This window comes from Venturia canescens, chromosome 6 (assembly GCF_019457755.1).
Source record: "Venturia canescens isolate UGA chromosome 6, ASM1945775v1, whole genome shotgun sequence".
NCBI lineage: Eukaryota > Metazoa > Arthropoda > Insecta > Hymenoptera > Ichneumonidae > Venturia > Venturia canescens.
In genome coordinates, this window is record NC_057426.1 from 5,116,768 (window position 1) to 5,133,737 (window position 16,970).

At 45.0% G+C, this 16,970-nt stretch overlaps 1 protein-coding gene across 1 annotated transcript in view; it reads right to left on the bottom strand.

Annotated features, from left to right (window-relative positions):
- hwt (heavyweight) overlaps nucleotides 1-16,970 on the bottom strand; it is a 151,843-nt gene that overhangs the window by 36,803 nt on the left and 98,070 nt on the right. Inside the window, exon 3 of the mRNA XM_043421398.1 lies at nucleotides 3,107-3,226. Within this exon, the coding sequence (XP_043277333.1) occupies nucleotides 3,107-3,226 (120 nt within the window). The remainder of the gene's footprint in view (nucleotides 1-3,106; nucleotides 3,227-16,970) is intronic.

The following is a 16,970-nucleotide window of genomic DNA, read 5'->3' on the forward strand; positions in this document are numbered from 1 at the left end:
ATTATGGCTCGTAATGATTATGGTTATTATAATAATCTACTCGGGTAAAAGCGTTCTATATGACGTTTTGATTTAAAAATTGCCTCAACGATTTTTGACCTCAAATTATTTTTTTTCCAATAAAATATATAAAAATTTTGAAGATTTTATGTTCGAGTCGACTCTGAAACGTTGCCGGGTTTCCTGAAATCCGGGTTTTTCGAAATGACAACTTTCGGAAGGGATAAAAACCGAAAAATCCATAGCGCCCCACGTTCATCTTCACTTTACGAGAAAAATTGAAGAAAAATTAAAAACGGTCGGATCCGAGGCGGCTCGGAATGTCGTGGAATGCCTCATATAGAGGAAGAATAAATTGAGAAGAGCACGAAATTGAAATTCTCCTACCAAAGTTGATACAAAGCCTCGGGGCTATTTAAGCGAGGGGCTGCACGGGATATCGCCCCGCAAAATTCTTTCTCGAGACGAGAGTATCTTCGGTCCCTCTTGATATACCCATCATGAATGTGTGCTCGGCCAATTTGTGTGTTTGTATACGACGCGTATCGATTTCGTTCGCTCTAAAAAGATTGAAGATGCCGCGAAGATGTTCACCCGGAATTTATAAGAGTTTTCGCGGAAGAGGATTTTGGAGCAAGAGGAATAGCTCGTAATAATTTCATCGTCGATCTCTCTCGAGGCATAAACCGAAAATGTTTTTCATCTTCTTTCCAAGCGCTCGTTCCTCGCCTCCAGTATTCCGGGGTATCGAAATTACGGAGTCGTTATATTGCAACAATCGCAAGTTGTAAGATAACTCGAATGAAGCAAATGCATATTTGAGATGGAAAAACGAGGGAATAACGGAAGCTGACTCATTCGGATAAAATCGAGGATCAAGCTCCATCCCTCCCCTCGCCCCCGGATTCTCTCTTTCCCTCTGGTTACCCTCTCGCACCCTCACCCGCTGAGCAGAACGGTAAACAAAATGCGGTGAGCCAAAGAATTTACAACCCTCTTATACATCCGAGCGAGAATAGCGACGATGCTGTACAGTCGAACGGAGAGAGAGAGAGAGAGAGCATTCGAGAACCCTACGAGTGGTTTCTCCTAGCACTGCTAAATGTTCACACACAAACATGGTAATCCCATCGATTTATCGATGGGAAATCCCCACGAGCCGATTACCAAGGCACACCATAATAATTGTGAGTACTTGTTAGTAGTCTGCTAATGGGGCCACGACTTTATTCCAATTATATTAATACATTCCTGTCTGTGTAGACTCACCCTTGAACTCGAGATTTTATGCAGAATTTAGTCAATTATTGCATTTGCTTTATTGCATTATTACGTGTTCGTGATAATCGGGAGATGGCTCGAGAAAAAAACAATCTCACGAATCGAGAGTTTTGAAAATTTTGAGAAAATATTTTGGGAGGAAAGGTTTTATTGGAAACGTGCAAAAGTTAATTGCTTTGATGCATTTTCCTGATGAAAAAAGCTGCGAAACATTCGAAGAGAGATCGCCCGAAATACTTGACTCGAGTTCAGTCTCAAAAAGTTTAAAATCGTCGAAAAATATTGAGTCGATTCGAGGTGCATTAACACTTCAACAGTACACTTGTCGACGACACTGTCAAAAAGATCAGAAGCATCGGGCCGCTCTTTTGTGCTCGATGTCAAGTCCCGGAGCATCAAGTTAGCTTTTTATGAATATTATACCGAGTGCTACACCGCAGTCATAAAGATTCATCCCCCTCCGAACGCGCAAAGAGAGCTTCGAGTGCTTCTCGCAACGGGTGACATAAAATTCAAAGCAAGTCACTATTTTTCCTCGCTCACTCTCCCTGCAGAATCGCTGCACGAATACTCTCTTTACGGAGATGAAGAGAATACAATTCTTTCCTGTCTCAGCCTCCGGATGTCTTATGGCTACTCTCTTTAAGCAAAACTTTTCATCTGTTTTCTCGTCTATACGTCAATTACTAATTTAGTTGTAAATCCCTAAATGAAATTTTTGCAGGAACTTGCTATATTTTTTCTTCTTTTTATATTTTTGATGAGTCCTCAAATTATTTTGAACAGAGAAGCTTTTTAATTTGTTTGCTATTACCATCCGATGGAGTCAAGATTTTTTAAATTTTATTTTAATCAAAAGAAATGCAGAGGGCCGCGACTATCGGGAAACGATTAGCTCCGCGACGGTTGAAATTTATGTAAAAAACGACTCCGCTCATACGATCCAATTCGACGTCGTTGTAATTAATATTTCGAGATTTTTAAAGCAGAAAAAAATGTTCTGTGCGCCTCTGTGTGCATATTTATTTTGAAGAAGAAATCGATCCTTTTTGTAAGACACATTGAAAATGGCTCTTTCGATCGAACTGGTTTTTCGGCGAGTTTTTTGTATTGTTTGGAGAGAAAAAATGTGGCAGGTTTTGGGAGATGGTCACAGGAATTGCGTGAAGCAATAATTCATGAGAAACAGTCAGTTCGAAAGCCTCGAGGCACCTGAAAAAGCTTCTCCCTTCAAGGACTGGAGGAACGAAGAAAAAGACAACGAGAGCGAAGGCAGAGAGAGGATTCTGTGACTGCCAGAGCAATTATAAGTAGCACCGGAAGTCAACGGTCTTTTCTTCCGTTTGTCGGGCTGGAGAGAGCGAAATTCTCTCTCTAACTCACGGGGGAGTCTCGTTGCTACAGTTATGCTCATCCATCTATCCGCAGTACACAAATGTGTCTATAACAAAGATGGCGCGAATCGCGCGAAACCTTTTTCCCCTTTAGTTGAAATGCCCCGGAGCTATTTTCTCACCCTCGTAATTGTATTTCCCCCTCGCGCCTTCTCGCTCCCATCGCAATTCTCACAACGCAAACTCGACTCGTGGAATTTGACGCATTTGCGAGAGAAAAAAACAATGAAAAGTTCAGACATTAGCGGTGAGAAATCGTGTTTCAGCTACGGATATGAAATGTTCCTCGATTCGAGGTTCAACTTCTGCGTAGGAAATTAACGAGAGTCTCGAAAGAATTCAGTATGAAAATGGAAGCTAAATTGAAATGGAACAAACGTCTTTTTATAACTTTATCTTTCCATAGCTAGCATCGAGAGAATTTTTCTTACGTTTTCGTTATTGGGACTCGGCAAGGCCCATTGGACAGTCGATGTGATCGCCGCTGCACTCGCCGGTCGTCTCTTGTTGACGAAATCAACGGGAAGACTATAATCGTCGCACAAGGAGACCTGAAACAGTGCCATAAAAATCAAAAATTGATTAGTGATAAGATAAAAAGAATGATTCAATTTATGTGTATTTATTGGATCTGTTCTTCGATCAATTTTCCATCTTTTCTATTTCTGATTCATCCCCCGTTTCGTTGAGGCATATTCTTGAGTACTGAGATCGGAATTAATTTAGTTTATTGATACGTCACATCATTTTTGTGTGCGTTTTGTATAAATTCGCAAAAATAGTTTTACAAAAAGCATTGGTTGTCAGCTTTTTGGGGTTGCCGACTTCCCTGATAATTTCGGAAGAAATTTATCGTAAAGAGCTTTCATGTAATGTAATTTGTTCGACGCAGGGACACAAAAAAAAGGTGACACATGCTGGACACGTAAGCACTGATGCTTGGCTGCTATTTGACAAATAGTTCGTCGAATCAATCAATTCGTACATATGGAACAGGTCTCCAACGGTTTGGAGCGTGGTTGTACCGGTCCTTATTCGAGAGGGAAGAGATCGAACGAGTGAGAGAAAGAGAGAGAGAGAGAGAGAGCTCATCAGCAATATTTACTGTCTGTCGAAGAATCGATCTATCGTGGTTGGCCTCTCCATCTCTCTGTCCATCACTGGGTCTATCCGTCTTTTTCAGTACTTCCTTTCGTACACGTCGCATATGTATAAATCGAGACAATCACATATTCCCGAGGGTTGTTCATGGCTCGCGTGCGGGTGCGAGTGAGAAAGAGGATGAGGAAACAGGGGTGGAAAAACGTTTCAAAACGTTCTGGCAGAGAAACGCGTACGGAGGGTTGCCCGTGGCAGCAGCTAGAAGAGAGTCAAGAGGAAAGCGGGGCGGCTCGCCGTAGCTGCATCACCACGATTTTATCCGGCGTCGAGACCCTGTATGCAAATGGTCCAAGCCTCGTTCACTGTACCGTTTATTGTGAGCAAAGAGTGCCGTATGAATATGTGAAGTGGCAGATGAAAGTTGAGCGGAACAAAAAAAAATTAACTCGCTGTCCGGGGAGACGCGATCGTTGCAGTTGCCGGCAAGCAAGCCGGCAGGGTGCAAAAGTAGAAAAAGAACGACGAACTCGTAGGATCCCAGACGGCTCTTCGGCGGTTTGGGAAAGCATTGAAAATTGAAAATAACCACTCGCGAGTCTCGCTGCAGTCACGTTCGAAATCCGACTCTCCGAGCAAGTGCCATCGCAACGAGTAGACATTTTCATAGGACCGAGGTTATTTGGAGTAAAGAATTTCTTGCGATCCCCTCGCCATACCCAGGTGTGGATAACCATCGAGGGTGGACCGTCGAGGTCCGACTCGAATTTACGGCCCCCACCGGTTTCAGCTTCTCCATAATTCGTTTACTTACTCACCGAAGTTCGTATTTATACGAACTGCTCTGTCCACTTTTATCATGAAATATATTCGAACCGGTTCCATGACGTTTTATCGCGCGAAAAATACTACAAAATAGAAAATTACTGGGACGCATCACTCTGACTAAATATTACTGGAGGAAAAATCATCATGATTTTTCATGCTCAATCAGTATTCGATTGACTCGAATCATCCTCACCTCGCAACATTCCCACCGAACAAACAGCATTGGACAAAGAATTGGTACGATTAGAAAAATGTGTGCTTCCTTTCGCGACATTTTGTTGCGGGATATTGCGACGAATCGCCCTCCAAACCATCCGAAACGCTCGTATTTTTTTTTTCAAACGTTTATTGAATTGTGGTCCCGCAGGTTGTGTAAAGGGGGAATTGGAAAACCGGTTGGTATTGAGGGAAATCACGTTCAAGAGCGTTGTCGTGGTTTATATGGTGTTTCCTGAACTTGTTCGGCTTCCGGTGTACATCGACTTCTGGGACAGGTATCGATGCACGCATGCCGGCTACCGCGTGTATCTTGGTTCGCTTCGACCCTTCTCCGTGACAGGGGAAAAGCAAGGGCTCTATCTCGGTGTGTGCTCGCGAGGAGGAAGCCAAGTGTGATCTAGGCTGTCGTCGAGAGCTCTCTGCGTTCGGCTATTTTGTCGAGACCGTCGACGACACGAATATACCTTCGTGGTCGACGGGCGCCCCGAGCGTATGATGTGCAGAGAGAAGCCTCGGATTTCATGCCACGAGAATTTCTGTGCTTCGTAGGCGAGAGAGTTTTCGAATGGTTATCGAGATGCTTTTTTCGCTCTATTACGGTGCGAAAGTCACACTGCGACGGGTCATAACTCGAGAGGCTCATTTACCGAATTCTCTTCGGTTCCCGCAGCAAGTAGAACACTCCAGCGGTCGTTTATTCACGCGAATTCCGCGCTGAGATTAAACGTAAAATTTAGCAAATATTTCGCATGAATCAAAGCATTGAAATATGCTCGGGAGGGGCGCAGGGTGGCTTTTGAACAGGGCGGAGAGCGCCCAGGCTATGTAAATTCATGGTAATACCGTTGGCCGCCCTGCAGAGAGCTCGAGAGCCTCTGCGAACAGCGCGAGCAAGAGGGAAAGAGAGAAAGGGGCGAGAGATAAATGGAATGAGAATTTTCATCGGGGTACAGCCCTTACGAAAGCGAGATAAAGGAGTAAGAGCAAGAAACAGAGACGCGGAGGGAGAGAAGGGAATGGAAAGTACGAGTAGGAGGGCTGACGAGCTGGATACCCCGCGCGAGCGGATGAGAGGGTCGAAGAACGAAGAAATGGCATGTGCGAGAGGGGAAAGGGAACGAAGTTGGCCACCGCGATGCGAAGGTAGTGTACTACAAGGGGTCGTTTTTCAGGAGAGGGTTAGTGAGAGGAAGAGGGACGAATGGAGTGTGCGCCGGGAGAGAGAGAGAGAAAAATGGAGCGGAGAGTGGTGTACTCCGCAGGAGAAAGCACGCGTATTTCATAAACCCCTGGAGCCAAAGCCCGCACAAGTATTTGGGTCCTTCCGCGCACTGGCCCTCGTTGCACGTACACGTTCGGTCTCTCTCCCAGCCAGCTGCAACCGCGCGCGCGCGCCACAATCTCATTCATTCTCTTTATGGGCACACCAAGTATTTGGTGGTTTGAATAAATCGGGAATTCGCCCCGCGGGGGATGTTCAGACCGGCGGGAGAAGCAGCACCGGGTTTTCGAATACCCCGGTGAGCAGTGGGCTCCGGGAGCACGGTGTTCTACCCCCGTTTCCACGATGTTTGTCCTTTTCCTTTTTCATGCTTTTTTTCCTTTCGAAAGCGTCGTTATTTGAGACCGAGCAACGCTGACTCTTGACACTGGATAATGAATTATTGGAGTGCAAAAAAAAAGAGTTATTTGTTTATAAGAGGGACGAGATAGCTCGCCCCTCGTCCAGGGGTCATATACAACACCAAATAATCAGAGACCAGGCTTTGAAGTATGATTGGAATGTTCTGCTACTCTCATCTTGACGATGATGAGAGACCCTAGACCTAAATTCTCCGCCCCCTCCTCCTCTGATACTCCCTTTTATATGGCCAAAACTTTCGGCTCGAAGTTTGAATATTTTATTAAATCTAGTCAGCGGGCTCTTCTCGTTGATATTACAACCCCCTCTCATTTCCGCCCCCTCGCCCCCTCCCTTTTTTCTTCTTCCTCCATAACTCAGGACAAAGTGAGTATGTGCGTTGCGCGCGAAGCACTCGCTCACGAACTCATGCGCGACTCCTCTTCGAGTTAAAGTTCAACGCGACACGGTACAGGCGCCTCTTTTTATTCCCTTTTTCGTGAAAATCTCCACAAAGTGCTGTAAGTTGTTGCCTATAGAAATTCAAGACGCGTACTTGAGGAAGTTTACTCTTCGCGTCATTGTCAAGAGGAACAAGAAATCGTCTTGATCTCTCGTACTTTCTCCCAAACTCGTGTATGTACACCGTCTATATTCTCTTTGGAATACATATAGATTCTATACAGAGTATCCGATCACGTAGCTTAATTAACTATGTAATGCTACATAGCGTGGCTTTGGCTTTTCGAGCACAACTCGGGGCTGGGTCTTCAAATTGACGAGGGTCTGCTCCTTGTACGGGCAAGAGACCTTCCGGAACGTTGAGTACACGATGACAGAAATTTCCTCTCTCTCTCCTCTCTCTTCCTCTCGCTTTATATTTCGGTCGCTCTTCCTCAATTTCATGGTGTGTTTACGTAAGAGGTTTGTTCCTGCGACGATAACCGAACTGCATAACCGCATGTAAACATCAACAAGGGGATAATTGTTATGCTCCGTAATTAAGGCTCGAATTTTGCAGGGATACTTTGGTGAGCAAACTATTTGATTATCGAAACGTTCGGATATGAAGATTTGTTTGTTTGGAATCGAAATTGTTCGAATACGCTCAGTTCGGGTTCATTCTTGAAATCATAATTTCTAGTGAAATCCTTTCAGTTTGTGAACTTTCCAAAGTTCTTTAAGTCTCTAAAATTTGGAGCAAAACAATCGATCAAATCACGATCATGAGATCATGGGAGTCGAGCAGAAAAATTCGTCGAGGGCTTTGACGAAAAATGCTTGAATTTTTTATACCGGAATCGTCTTCATGCCGATTTTTATGCCTGCTTTCGAGGTTTGGACCTCCTGGTTCCGGATTTTATCGCGTATTTCGAGTTAATTGAAAGAATTTATATTCGAGAATCGTGGATTGTAATGAATTTAACCACTGCGACACATTTCTCGTATTTGTTTATTTGATTTCTTTGGCCTCGAGTAGCTCGGCAAAATGCCTCGTTTCAGTTCGTAGAATAATTAAGGTCCATTCCCGAAAAATAAATAAATCAAGAGTGCGGAATGAATGGACCTCGACCTTTACCGGCGGGAGAGAAGAAAAGATGTAAAAAACGATTGTGTTGGTTCGCAGGGTGGATTTCATGGACGACTCACACACATCGGAGTAGCTTCCGGACAAGAAAGATTTAACGATCCTAAAACAGAGAGTATGCGGTCGTGTTGTTTTGCTCTGCTGAGAGATTGAAAGTGAGATGGATAGCGAGAGATGGCGAGAGGAGGACAGAAACAGGGAACGAGATGAAGTGTGAAAAAGCATCGAGAAATGGTGGAAAGAGAGAAAAGAATGAAACGGAGCGAGAGATCAGTGAATAAAAATAATCGTGATCTATACGGTCCAAGGAAAAATGGGATAAAAGAGAGACGCAGATTTTCGTGTTCATCTGTCTTTGGCGAATCCTTCAGGGACCTAAAAAGGGCATGGGAAAAGCTTCATTCGGTCGAACGTCCGGGAGGGTTCAGACCTGCCGGTGCTTCTGTGAACAGATTTTCGCAACATTTCGTTGAGAAGACACGAAGATACGTTCACTATCCATCACTATATTGTGCGAACGGAGATACATCGATGCGTTGAAGTTTTAGGACCGAATCCAAAGGGACACGAGACTCAACTTACTTCGGATAATTGAACATTGTTTTCCGATTCACGCGATTCCACGAGCCTATCCACAGAATAGATTAACCGTCGTCAATGTGAGCACATTGAAAGGGAGAAATAAATTGCGCGCCGTATAGTGATATGGACCGATGAAAGAAACTTCAAAACAGGAATTTGGAATTGAATTTTACGAGTCGTTTGTCACACGGTCGCGCAGGCCGTTCGATTCGTGCAAAAATGTATGAGCCCGAAATGAATAAGAAATATTTTCAAGCAACATACGAGCAAGCCAGCGAATGATTTACATTATTCGTGAGAAAACTCGGAATCAATCACAGAAGGACTGCAAACTCGATGCTATTTCGTCTGTAATGAAGGTGAAATCTGGAGTATCGGAGATACACAAAATTTAGCATTCGTGGGATGAACGATAGGGAAGAACGAAGGATTTGGTTGAAATGACACGAAGACAGAGGGGTCGGATCGAGGAGAGTGACGAGTAGGTGCTGAAACGCGCCCTTTTCAGAGCTTTGTCGAGGCGACGAAGGACGAAACGTTCTTCTCCCTCCTCTCGCCCAAGTTGGATGATGATAAAGATGACGTTCTGGCAGGATTGCGTGCACATCGAGCACCTCTCGTCATATTCATCATCGAGATTTATGCTTTTCTCCTCCCCGCCCGGCGGGGCTCTCGAATATTTATTTTTCTCGGATAACGCGATTACGAGGCGAGATGAATAAATTTTGGAAATGAGAAAATTTTTCGGGGTTGAACGTTATTGCGGAGGAGGGCAGAATTCATCATGGCTGCGGAGATTTGAGTGAATAAATCAAAGACGCGAGAAATAGATGATGAAAGAACCGCAGTAGAAAAGCGACGTTCGAATGAAAATGGGTAGTCGAAAGGACACACTCGGACGAGCCCAAAGAGAAGGCGGACGACTTCGATGGAGCGCCGAAGCTCAAAGGAGCTTGCGAAACTTTGTCCAAAGTCCGGCAAGGTTATTATTGTCATCTTCGTCGTTACTTCACACGCGACTGAGATGAGAGTGTCACGGTTAGGCTCTTCAGCAAAAGGACGAGCTGCTCGAGGCCTACAGAGGAAGTGAAAGTGAGCGAGACCGAGAGGCAGAGAGAGAGAGAGAGAGAGAGAGAAGGCCGAGTGGCCTGGGGTTGGCACAACAGTTCCCTAATCATCCTTCCTTCGAGGCATCCTTAGCCTTTCACCCACGAATGTCTCCTCTCCTCGTATTTTCTCTTTCCCTTTCCCTTCTCGCTCCCTTGCCCCCTTTCTCATCGGCATTATTCGTTCGTTCGTCCATTCAACAAAGCGCAATTCCAGAGGTGGAGTTCTCGGCGTAGCGTCCGCCGCGAAGAGGGATCCCCTCGTTCGCGAAAAGCAGAAAGGGAATAAAAAGGGCATACACACAGCCCTCGGTAGGAACTTTGAACGAGACCTTTGTGTATATATGGCTGCTTGATCTCTGCGTCTCTTTCCAATACTCTCTGGCATTGCGTCCCGCTCAATTACTTGTCGAGTGGCGCAGAAACACGGACCGAGAGTTTAAAGATCTCGAAACTTGCTCGAGAAGGAGGAAATTTCCCTCGATTCCTTGACAGACTGATGCGGCCTGCGCTGAAAATTGCTATCGTAAGATCGAGCAAAATGTACTACGGAACCACCTTTTTGCTGCGTTCGAATGTAACGAAGCTTCCCTTGTTGAGTCGAATCTCCCTTTTCAACTTCTCGAGAAAACGCCTCGTTCGAACTTGTTGTCGCTGTGGCCGGATCAGCATCCGCGTGTGCACCGCGAAGCTCTTCTCTCGCCGCTTTCAACTATTTTCACAACTCTCCCATAAGAATTCATAGATTTCGATAAAAATCACATCCAGCGTGAATAAAAACACTGCTGATTCCGAACTGATCGTCGAAAATACAGAATCGAATAAATGATCGTAGCCACGAACCAGCGAAGACAGTGGCGTCTTCATAAATATTTGATAAAGCAGATTGCACCCTCTCGCGTCCTCGAGTCTTTGCTACAGGAAGTGTGTAACAGGTGCATAAGTCGTGGAGCAGGTTTATTATACATAAAACGATAAAGAGCCTGAGAGCTTCTGCGGAATACCTCGGGGGTCGAATAAGTATGTCAGAGGTTGAGAGAATATTAAGCACACACAAGCACGCACAGTCACGCATACCTACGGATGTGTAGGCACGGGGGTGTATGCTTACGAAAAATATTTCCATCGTTATTCTAGCTTTTTCTTCTCTGCAACCATAAATTCGTTGGCACAAAATCATTCGGCAGTTCTTCAGTAGAAAATAACTCAACCGATTCCAACGAACCTTTATCTCCATTAGATTTTGAGGTGAACAAAATTCCAGTATTTTACACACTAAAATGTGGAAAACGAATTCAACTTTTTGTTCGATCAACTCAACAAATTTACCAAAAATTCAAAAATATCGGAACAAAACGTGTCGAACTTCGTGCTCCCAATCCCCGGAGGCTCGCATGGTCCTGCGAGCAGAAAAAGGTGAAAGTAAAATGGACTCCAACGTAACGTACCCCGAGGTCGTCCTAGTATTTCGGTGATAATCTCAGTGAGCCTGAGAGACACAGAGAAAACTCAAAACTAAGGTTAGGGAGCGCAACGTCAACCTCAATATATACACTGTAATATGTACTACTGTGTGAGCAAAAGCCTGCTGGGAGCTCCCTCTTGGGGTCTCATCGACTTCGCCGGCAGGGATGAAAGGGTTTTAGCTCTCGCGAGTATGAACCAGGGGCAGCCCCTGTTAACTCTCGCACGTATAGTCGCGCATAAAGATCCAAGAAAGGGAGGAGGGTGAACGGTGAGGACGGGGGGGGGGGGGGGGGGGTGTGTCTATGATGTAACAACTGAACGCATGAACTGGTGAAAACGTGTGCATTCGTGATTGTGTTCCAGCGTCTACGCACTTTGCTCTCTGCTCATCTCTCTATTTGGGATAAACGTAGAGTCTCTCTTCTCTTTCTCTCTCATCTTCTTATCGCCCTCGACATCGACGAAGGGGAGTACACTCGGGAAGGGTTTTCATTCGCCCCCCTGCCCCCTTTTTTCTCTCTCATATTCTCTGATTCTCACTCGTATATACCACTCCGCACTTTGCTCTCTCCGGTAACTTCTCGAGAAATGAGGGATGCGTGCAACTACTTCCATGCTACACGAGCGACTCGATCGTCTTGGAGAAGGGCTGCTAATTGATTTTAGAAGTTTCGCGTACGCATCCCCCAGCACAGCGTTTCCTCTCACTTCACTTTCTTCCAGCCCCCCAAACCGAAATCTTCCAAGCTATTCGCAGTCGTGCTGGTGTTTCGCCGGAAAACGTGCGGCTTTGAGACTACATAGGATGATAGGAGGATGCGGATTTTCCTGGGGAATGAAATCAATGCAAGGGAATCGTGAAATTTCAAGAAGTTAACTGATTTTTTTATCGTTTTGAACTGTTGGGACTCTAAGTCTTTTTGTTGGAGGAATCATTTTCTGGTCTCGGAAAAAATGGAATTTTTAAGCTCTTGGAAGTCTAAGATATTTCGAGATCGATCGAGCCCTCTCGAAAACCATTTTGCGAGTCAATTCCGCAAGTGCCAATACGTTTGGTACGCATGAAAATGCAATGGGCCCATCTCTTATCCACACGCTTGTCGTCCCTTCTCTTACGCTCCTTGCGGCCTGAGAGATGGTACGGAAACCCCGAAAGACCGCCCATTCCTTTTCTCCCAACCGGTGTGTCTTGGCACTTCTCTGAGAAACGAGCCACCCAGGAAGTTTAGTCCCTTGGCCCTTATTGTTAAACGGAGCTCACTACGCTTCCCACACGATTTACGGCCTACCGCTATGTGCTCTCGGAGAAAGAGTGAGAGCGAGATGAACGAAAAGTGAAGAAAAATATCCACAGAACTCGGCGTGCATTGTAAAACTCTATTTCTTGTGCTGTTGAGGCCTTTGTCGTCGTTGTAACGCTACGAATTGCTTTTTTCTTCACAGCAGTACTTCAGCCTCGCGTTGATTTAAAATCGATCACTTCATAGCCATTCCAGCAAGCTTTTGATAAGCAAAATGCGATTAGCCGAACAAAAATTGTGGCTTCGATTGAAAAAGATTGTCAGAGTCGCAGCGAGTCTCAAATCATACTTAAGGAAGTTAACGCGAATCTAATGGAAATCGAAAATTCCAACTTTAAGACTTGACATTTTGAAATATGCTAGAAATATACACCATGCATCTACTCCCGGAATTATTAGAGGATCTACCGTCTAGTTATCGAGAAATCAATGAAAAAAATCACATTTTTTGAAGGGTTATACATAGGCTCTTATGACAGGTACACTCCCTGTGTGATGATTTGAATTTAATGTAATAGGGTCCTCCCAACTTTGAAGAGCCAAAAACGAAAATAAGAAAGTAGAATGCTTTTCGAGACCAATGATGTCTTAAAAAACCCTTGTTAACTTTGAAAATAACTTGGGAATGGAAAAAGAAAAAATACTTTTTGAGGTCAACGAGTAATAGCGGCATAAACAGCGGAAGTTTCAACAATCCGACGATTCACTACGAAAGTATTTTAACCGCTATCATAATATTCAAAATTTATCAATCTTAACAAATAAGTTACACAAAATTTTAATAATTGCGAGAATAAATTTTAATCGTTTTTTTGATCATCAAGAGAGCAAAAAAGTTCAATTGCTTTTTGGAATCACAAGTAACGCAAGATATTCCTTAAATTCAAGTAAAATTAATGAACCCGATTCTTGAATCTTTAAAATTCGCTGATGATAACCAAATTAGAGTTCAAATCGTAATAATCAGATTAAATAGTACCGCAAAGTAAATTGCATTAATTCATCTTTGCATCTCCGTTGTCAGAGCTTAAATAGATAACTCGAAATGAAAAAGGTGCTAGTTTCTCACGATGATGAGCGATAGTCAGACGGTGAACAATGGTTCTTGATCACAATACGGCAATTGGGATCCGAGTGAGGAAGAATCCATACGGAGTAGAAGATAATAAGAGAAACTCGCATTTTCAATGTTCGCTGTCGTCGGATATGCGGAATTGCCGGGCGTTGATAGGCCGAGTGAATAAAGCCGCGCCTCCGTAACTAGAAAATCTCGCATCTCGGAAATAGAGTCTCGGAACGGCAGCAGCTTTATATACACGGGGAAGCGCGCGTAGTGCGGGAATTTCACAGCGAACGCAAACGACAGTAAAATAAAGACGAAATAGTGAGACAGCGAGCAGACGACGGGAGCAGAGAAAGACTCGAGGAGCCTCGTGATATTGGACTCGCCACGAATCTCGTCCTGAATGTAACAGCCCGACACTGAGTTTGTGTGAGTGCGTGCTCCACCCCACCTTTTTCTTCCATCAGCAGGAGAGAGTGAAACTGTACGGGAAAGTCGTAATCACGAGGATTGCAACAATGCACCGCCCGAGGCTGCAACGACCCTCGCACTATTACACTCTTCTGTCTGGCGTCCTTTGCCACATGGCTCCTCTGCGTTCTGGTCTATACGGCTCCGGAGTATTGTGGCTCAGACTCCGGCAGCATTTGCATTTTCACGAAAAGTGCAATTGGTAAGTCTGCGAGAGTGTTTTTGGATTTGTGGAAGGAATTCGACGCGTTTCTCTATCAACAGTTTATTTTTGCCTGAGTGTTTCGCGGCTTCTTCAAGGGGCTGCGAAATCTTTTGATTTCGACTGTGCAACCATTGAGCCATGTGGCACAGGGCTCTCGTGGATTCCGAAATCCACCAACGAAACTCGCTGTGAAGCTAAATAACTTCGGAAAACACGGTGGGAAAAAAAGGAAATGAGATCGAGATTCTTCCTCAATTTTTTTAGAGAAGAAAAAAATTGTCTGTCGCCCGAATAAAGCAGCATCTCTGACGCTCTCAAAAGTTTGATTTACTTTGATCAAATTCTTCAAAGTATACTCTTGCAAATTTTTCCGAGTTTGTGCGACCACTCCAGCCTCGCGGTGGCCTCGCGGAGGGCCAAAAAGAACTTGAGACCATCAGAAAGTGAGGAAAACTGTCTCGGGTTCCTTGATTGATGCACGAGTCACTGAATAATTGAGCTGTCATCCAAGCTAGTAGCGGCCTCGCCCGAGACAGCTCAACTTCAGTGATCTTCAGGTTCACAAATCGGCTGCAGAGCGATTTGCATCGCTCAATCGGTCAATGTTTTCGTCTTTCGAATGTACAGTCAACAGCACCAGAACATAGTTTTCCAAACATTTTTAGGTTGCAATCTAAAACGATTCCAACGCCGAAACGGTGTCTCGCAACCAAATCTGAAATGACCAGAATCCCTGAAAGCAAATGATTTCCGAAGTGGCTGGACAAAACAACGATTTTTCTATGTTTGCTAAAAACAGCATCAATTTCAAAGATTTTGTACTTTAACATGACTGCATTGTCAAAGTACGTTCCAGGCGTTCTATTATTTTCTGGCATCACTTTTTATGTAAATCCATTTGTAACGAGTGAGGGTGCTCCCGTAAAAATATTCATTGAAAAAAAAGTTTTCACAACTTCGTTTTCCCTCGTGCGCTTCCGCCAAGGGATTTGCACACGACGTATACGAGAGGTGCACGCGTACAGGCAGACGCGAAGGAAAGTTATTGCAAGTGGAACAAGCAGAGGCGTAGGAGAAAATAGGACTCGCCTCGGTACAGTTTGGGTGCATTTGCATGTCGTAATCGTCCCGATTAGCACGCATGTATGGTCCAACGTTCATTGTTATTTTGAGGCTGTGGACGAGAATCGCGTTGAGTCGAGTCCCAGCTGCGAACGTCGGGGCGAAAATTCAGAATTTCCATTCCACATTTCCGGAATCGTGTGATATTTTTTCGTGCGTCAAAGGTTTTGGACATCATTCATAACTGAGAAAGGGTGCGACAGTCGACGTCCTCGCTATTTCCGATTCCCGAGCAAAGCGCTTTCGGAATATCAATTGACTCGGGCCCAATAAATCACGCAAAGTTCCGGAGTATTTCAATCGCGATAAAGCGTAACACCCTTTCAAAATTCGTCGATTAAAATTCAAATGGGAACTATTGTTTTGATTTGACACGTCGTTTCGCATGACGTTTTATCAACCGACTGTCAAACACGAGCCCCCTGGCCATTTCGGGCTCACGAAGAACTCCCGGAAACGTGGATAGTTGGCAAGCAACGAAAGGCCTACGCGACGATCGCGGGCGAGAGGGACAGGCGGAAACACCGCAGTAACACCGAGCACTAACGACGTACATGGAGCACACAATTTACCACCCTTTCTCACTACACCAAGTACCAAATCGCACGGTTCCCAGAGGATCCGATGGATATAATATGCTGCGTGGAAGTAAACGAGGATACTCCTCCGACTACGAAACTTTTCGAAGCTTGACCACAACACGAACTGCCTGACATCGGATCTGTGGCGAACCGCAGCTTCCCTCTGCCCCTGCTTATGAGCAGGCTGCTTCGCATTTACCGTTTTCTGCATCCCCGTACCACGAGCTAACTGTAAAAGGTCGAAGAATCTGAAAAAAAGTCATTCGAATTTCGCGTTGGGAAGCCACTGGGACTGGCAAAAGTCCCAAATTCAAACTTTCAATTGCAATTATTCGATGGATCGTGAATCCTCCCGGTTCCCGCAACCCCGGTTTATGCATCCCTCTTTATTGGCACGAGCTATGCGGCGGCGGGTCGGTCCCGTCGCCGTTCGAAGAATCGAGTACCCAGTCTATCCAATGCCATGAATTTAATTCCACTCGAACCTTCCCTCCCAAGGAGGACTAACTTTCTGTGTTCCTGTAGGATTCGGTAGGATCGTTGCCAGTCAACGTGGGCCGGAGCGGTTTCTCTCAGCGAGTGTTGCCCTCAGTAACTTCTCTGGAATGCATTACCCTTTGGATTTGCATGAGATGTCCGGGCCCAGGGAAACTGCGTTGGGGAGCCTGCGACACCGTCACCGTTGGTCGTCCTTTTTTACTGCTGGTGGGTGGAAATGTATTCGTCGCAAATCACGAAGTTGGAGGCACTCATGAATTTGGGTGCGATATGTCCAGCGTTGCGACCAAAGTTTATCGGACTCGGTTCGAGAACGCGCTCCATAGATCACGCGAAATAATTATTCGTCTCCTCGTTCACGCTAGTTGTTGCAAACGTGATTCATTCCACGTGGGATATTCATTAACGCGCAGAGTTATTGTTGTGTGAATCGGCTGTGCGGTAGACGACCGAAGTGATTTCGGTCTGAACGTTTCCCGAGGATGGTGGACGCACGAGGAACAAAAATTGTGGAAAACTATGCCAGGATTCCTGCGACTGTCGTA